Source organism: Nematolebias whitei, chromosome 10 (genome assembly GCF_014905685.2).
Source record: "Nematolebias whitei isolate Nwh7 chromosome 10, NemWhi1, whole genome shotgun sequence".
In the NCBI taxonomy this organism is placed as follows: Eukaryota; Metazoa; Chordata; class Actinopteri; order Cyprinodontiformes; family Rivulidae; genus Nematolebias; species Nematolebias whitei.
The window spans coordinates 14,040,824-14,046,769 of NC_056507.1; the positions used below are offsets into that span (position 1 = coordinate 14,040,824).

General features: G+C 38.4%; 1 protein-coding gene across 1 annotated transcript in view; it reads right to left on the reverse strand.

The window, feature by feature from the left end:
- Positions 1–680: 680 nt before the first annotated feature.
- The window catches only part of si:dkey-238o13.4 (uncharacterized protein LOC560780 homolog), a 5,789-nt gene continuing 523 nt past the window's right edge, over positions 681–5,946 (reverse strand). The window contains exons 2-6 of the mRNA XM_037682679.1: positions 4,335–4,442; positions 3,089–3,228; positions 2,861–2,957; positions 1,464–1,588; positions 681–927 (exon numbers count right to left, since the gene is read on the reverse strand). Coding sequence (XP_037538607.1) covers positions 751–927; positions 1,464–1,588; positions 2,861–2,957; positions 3,089–3,228; positions 4,335–4,442 — 647 coding nt within the window. The 3' untranslated portion in view covers positions 681–750. The remainder of the gene's footprint in view (positions 928–1,463; positions 1,589–2,860; positions 2,958–3,088; positions 3,229–4,334; positions 4,443–5,946) is intronic.

The following is a 5,946-nucleotide window of genomic DNA, read 5'->3' on the forward strand; positions in this document are numbered from 1 at the left end:
GTGTCTGTCCATCTGCATCAACCTTTACGTAAGGCCAGCAAACCAAAGTTATACAACTCAAACTGCAGTGGAGGGCCATACAGAATCCCTCTGAGGGCTGCAGATGGCCCGGGAGATGCACTTTGGACATTTCTTCTTTAAAATGATTAATTATACAGTATTACCATTTAGAGCACAGGAAAAAATACAGTAGATTTCTCTGTTTATTATTTCAATTTTCAACACATTTTATTGTACATTGCCGCATTTGCTTGCAGTTACAATCAACAGGTTACTCTGTATTTCTAATAAAGTAAAAAATCTACATGGATCCTTGGGTTTGTAGAAGCATTCACTGAAACTGTGGCACAAAAGAAAAAAACAGTGAAGAATTTGACCTATTTGTTGCATGTTCACATGAATGTATGTCTCCTCTAAACCTGCACCATCTCTGTTTATTCTGCACTTGTCCCAAACACTTTTGCTGGATGAGGGAACAAACGGCTGTGCCGTATGTTGGAGTGAATATTTGTTGTGGATATTTACTCTGGGACAAAAAAAAAGAAGGTATTACAGAACAAAATGTGCACTTGTTTATATCTAACAACAGCACATGCAGATAAAATGCTTGCTAATCAGTTAAGAACATTATACAACCCATGGCAGTGATTAAATTAACCAAAGATATTTCAAATGTGCGTCTGAGGAGAGCAGAAAAATGTGGTTCCTGTGACTACAAGCTTGAGATGCACTGAAAAGGGCTTTTTTAGTTTAAATGTTTCCCCCCAGCTGCATAGTCTTTAAGTCTGCAGGGCAGTTCACAGTGAAAACGGTGTGGGAGGCGTTTCTTCTTTCCAGGAGGGTGGCAACGGCCTCGCCCAGGTCCAGGTGGTTCAGGTAGCCCGGTGCCATACGCTCCGGTGTCGCCACACCAGTGTTGATCTTTACCTTTCAGGAGAAGCAGAATAAATTGGTTAAATCTGCTGCTCCAAATGTGGTCTAAATACAGAAGTATAAACTCTGGTCTAAATGAGGGCTGCATCTAGACTGAACATCTAAAACGTTGGTTGCTCTCTGTGGAGACGGGAATGAAGTGAGCTGTTCATTAATGCAGCGTTGGACATGAATGTTCAAATCAGATGGACAGGACTTTGTGTGGACTTTCTTTTTTCCAGGTTGCGGGGAAGCTGAAAATGCTTTTCGTCTTTCTTCCCTGCGTGCTGCTCGCCACTGTTTTGTCGTAATTTTAGACACATTAAAGCATCCGTGTGGATACAGTTTGTTCAGAGTGCGTTGCCGTTTTTGCTGTGTAGTTTGTTTGTCATAAAAGAACTACAGACGTTAGCAGCAACAAAAATACTGATCAGAAAAAAACATGAAATTGTTAAAAGACGTGGTCAAACAACAGGTCAGTACTGTAAAATCCTTGTCAGCTTCATTAAGTCTGTGATTGGTGTCCTGCTGACATGTCAGTAAACCCTCACCTGGTTGAGTTTACAGGGCACCTGGGGGTACTCCTCTCGTAGGACCTGGCAGAAAGCCAGGGTGCTGGCAGCTCCCACCGTCAGGAAGCCGGTCCCGGGCATCAGCAGCTTCTCTCCGGCTCCTCCTGGTGCAAAAAAACATGAGATATAACATAAAAATACCCGCCGAGAGCGAATATTAAAAAGATTTCCACCATGAGAGCAACAAGTGCATTTCTCACTGTGAAAAGTTGATTTTTTTTTTTTTGTTCCAATGTGCACTTTTTGAAACCCAACGACTTACATACTTTACATACTTTATGCTATTTTAAATGTTCATAAGTCAAAACTTTCAACACTTTCAGGCGATATATGCTGTGAATTGAATTTTAGTGTGTGTAATTATATATAATTAAATGCTTACCTTAGGTTACAAATATTTTCTCAGAAACACGTTAAAATCTCTTCAACTCCATCAAAAACATTGTTCTTTTTGAAATCTGCTAATATTATACTATTTAATTTTTTTTTTTAACTTTCTATCTTTTAATTGCAATTTGCTACATTTAGCTTTCAGCTATCCTTTTGGTACTTGTAGTTTTAGTAATAATACTTTTAGCTACTAGCTATCTATCATTTGGCTACTTTTAATTTATAGCTAGCGTTTTGCTCCTTTTCGCATCTAGCTAATGTTTGGTTGCATTTAGCATATAACCACTGTTTAGCTTTCATCTACTTTTTTGCAACCTTTAGCTACCCTTTTGCTACTTGAAGTTTTATCTAGTCATTTGCTAGTGTTGGTTATCCTTCTGCTACTTTTACCTTTGCTACTTTAGCTTTAAGCTAGCCATTGCTAGAGTTGGTTACTCTTCTGCTAATTCTAGCTTTGCTACTTTAGCTTTGAGCTGACCATTTGCTTGATTATCTTTTTTCTTTACTTTACTTTTAGCTTATAGTGAGCATTTTTGTGCTTTAAGCTTCTAGCTAACGTTTTGGTACTTTTAGCTTACAGCTAATGTTTTGTCATCATTAGCTTCCAGCTGCTGTTTTGCTACTTTTAGCTAGCATTTTTCTATTTTTGGATTTTAGCTAGTGTTGTGTTTTCAGCTCAGCTCAACTTGGTCTCAGCTTCTTCTGCTAGTTTTATCAAATTCATTTAGGCAGAATTTTCTCAGAAATTGTAATTTCTCTCATTGATGTTTTGTTATTTTGAGTTGTGGATAATTCATGTTTTGTGACCGTGTCAGTTTGTATAAACAAAACATCTTTTTGTTTGGGTTGCATCTTCTGGAAAATCCAACCAGAGTAAAGTTAACTGAGATAACAACTAAATCAATAAATAAAACAAAACCTTGTATCACTGCAGAAGAACTGAGCAGCATTTCACTTCATCTGAGAGGGAAGATGAAAAGACTCACCTGTGATGAAGGTGTACGTATAATCTGAGTTGTCCCTCACCAAAGGGAAAAAAGCCTTCCAGGACACAAATGTGCTGAAAAGTAACGTTTCAATAACCTGGAGAGATGCCAGACAACAAATTAATTTTTATAAAAATCATCTGTATTTTCTACAACAATTATGACGTCTCGTAATATCCAGAACTGAAATTATAGGAAAAAATAAAACATGATGAAAAGTGTGCTAACCCAGTTCAGGTCTTTGAGGGTCTGGGTGTGTGGGGGTCCTCCCTGCCACCAGCTGAAGCCCAGAGAGGAAACTATATCGGTCACCTTCCCCACCTCCTTCAGCAGGGTCCGCTTCACCTCCTCTGCTCCTTCCTCCGAACCTGAAACAACCAAAAGATGATGCTTTTATTTCAGCCTCGAAACAAAGACCAACACTGTCCCTCTGGCTGCTGTCTCTCTGAAAATATTCATTCATTTAACTGATAGAAGACCTCAGAGTCTGTCCAATCACATGCCTCTGTTCTTCTAGTCATCTGTCAACAAAACGAATATGACCACAAAAAAAAAAGAAAAGTGATTCTCCTCTGCACCAAGACATCAGCAAAGTTGTGATGGTAGATGGTATCAAGCATTTGTTGTGAAAATCATTTGTATGAAATCAAATTTGAATGTTTGTTGTATAATTCGGTTGTCTCGGGTAAGTGGGCTGATTTATGTTATTTAAATAAACAAACGTGGGACTTGGTGGTGGAGTTGGTGAAGATGTTGCCTCTCAGCAAGCAGGTCGCCGGATCAAATCTCTACCAGGGGGACCTTTCTGGGTGTTCTCACCGTGCATGCGTGGGTTTTCTCCGGGTACTCCGGTTTCCTCCCACAGACCAAAAACATGCATGTTAGGCTGATTGGTAACTCTAAATTGTCCCTAGGTGTGAGTGAGAGAGTGAGTGATTGTTTTGTTTGTCTCTAAGTGTCCCTGTGATGGACTGGAGACTTGTCCAAGGTTTCCCCCACCTCTCACACAGGGACTGCTGGATATGGAGGGCACCAGTGACCCCCCCACACTCTGGAAAAGAAGAAGTGGGTAAAGATAATGGATGGACTTCATGCTACTCTACAGAAGCCTGATTCAGTACAGATACAGGAAACAACTGCTCAACAGAAAATCTCATTTCTGAACAGTCCTGACTGAATCTAAAGCTTCAAAATAAACGTTGGGTGTTGTCATTGATGGCATCTTTATTTTCCTCATTATTGGACTCCTCTAATTCATGCAAATATTATGAACGACAGGCTTCTGTTTGTTCTTGAGATTTTTCTTGTGGCTCTGAAAGCTTCGAAGGAAATCTGCAGTAAGAAAGATGCAAATATCCACATTAAACCATTTGTATTCCAATTAAAAGGGGGATGAATCTCATTTAGGCAGTTGTTTAGCTCAAAAAAGTTGTGGATGGTGCAAACAATCATCAGGATGTGTTGCCCCACTCACCCACATTGCCCACTACAGTGGTGAGGCGATCTTTTGTGTTGGGAGAGACGAAGGACCGGAGTTTGTCGAGTCGGCCGGCGTCCCTGGAGATCACTGCAACTTTAAAACCTTCAGACACACACCAAACACAGAGATCTTAAGACACACGAACCATAAACTGTGATTTGGAGGTTTATAGCAATGATGGGAAAACATGAAAATGAGATTTGTGAGATTTTATTGACAAAACCACCAACAGAAAAACTTCCAAATATGGTCAATCTAAAAAGTACAAACTGCCACAAGCAAAGCAAACAACACGAATCAAAATTCTGTGAAAACTAAACAATTTGCTCACAGGAAAGAATCACGAGATTACGTTTGTGTCATGTTTGCAATGTTTTGGTATAAAGTTTGCATTTCTGGATAAGTATAATGATAAAAAATAATCACCAGGTTTTCACACACATTATTTTAGAAAGGAAAACCCAAACACACAATCCTGTTTAAAGTCTGAATATCAAGTGTTTTAATCTGTTGTAAAGAGTTATGAGTAGGCAACACATTTTATAGGAAAGTAGTGATCTTTTGAGAGCTACTGATTTCTTTTTTTTTTTTTTTTTTTTTCTTTTTATGAAAAAGCAAAGGGATTTCCTTAGAAAGAGTTGAGGCTCAATAGGCAGGAGTGTTAATACGTTTTCCATCAAAAGAACAATAAAGAGCAACATTGCACATGGAGACTTAAAACATGATTGCTGTTCCACTGTATTCTGTTAAATATCACATTAATAAGCTTCCAGAAAGATTTTGTTAATAGAAAACAACCTGAAAATAATCATTTTGACAGAAAAAAAAGAATGTGGTGATGGAGCATTTCTTAGAAACATTTTTAGTGTCTGAACTGCCTCGACTTCCATCACAAGTTAAAAACACTCAGATATATGATCAGATTCTAAGTGAACGTGCCAGAACAGTAACTTGACGAAGTAACACACAAGTGATCTGAACAATGTTTTTACATGCCCAATGTCTGATTTTACCCAACAGAAATTTTGTGAGCAGTGATCCGTTCTGCTCTGTGCTGAATTTCTTCCTTCAAACCAGGTCCCTGCAAATAAATGTTAAATAAATAAATAAACTTCCATTAAATTCCATTGGACACTAACTTTGAATTTTTCTGGACTTGAACAGTATTTTCTCCGTATGTTTCTATAAAAGTCACTTTATTTCTGTTGTTGGTTTCATCTTGGATCATATAGTTTGGGAACCAGAAACACGCAAAAGCAACGGTTTACTTTGGATATCCAGTGAAACAAAGTCTGAGAGCTTGTTTATGGATGCTTTTAGAAGACCAGTAACGCGCACCTGCATGGATGAAACCGAGGGATTCACGCGCACGGATGAATGAACTGATTTACGGTAAACATTCTAGAATAGTTCAGAAACAATAAATACTCACAAATTTTCTCATATAAACCCATAACATCAGAGAAGCGTCTGAAAATCCTCGTGCGTAAATTTCAGACTTTTACGCGTCTGTGCGTAAAACTGGTGCGTAAATAAAACTGCATATCACAGTTGGCACACATGGTATAACATAAATAATCTTGTTCAATAAAAAATAACTGTCATG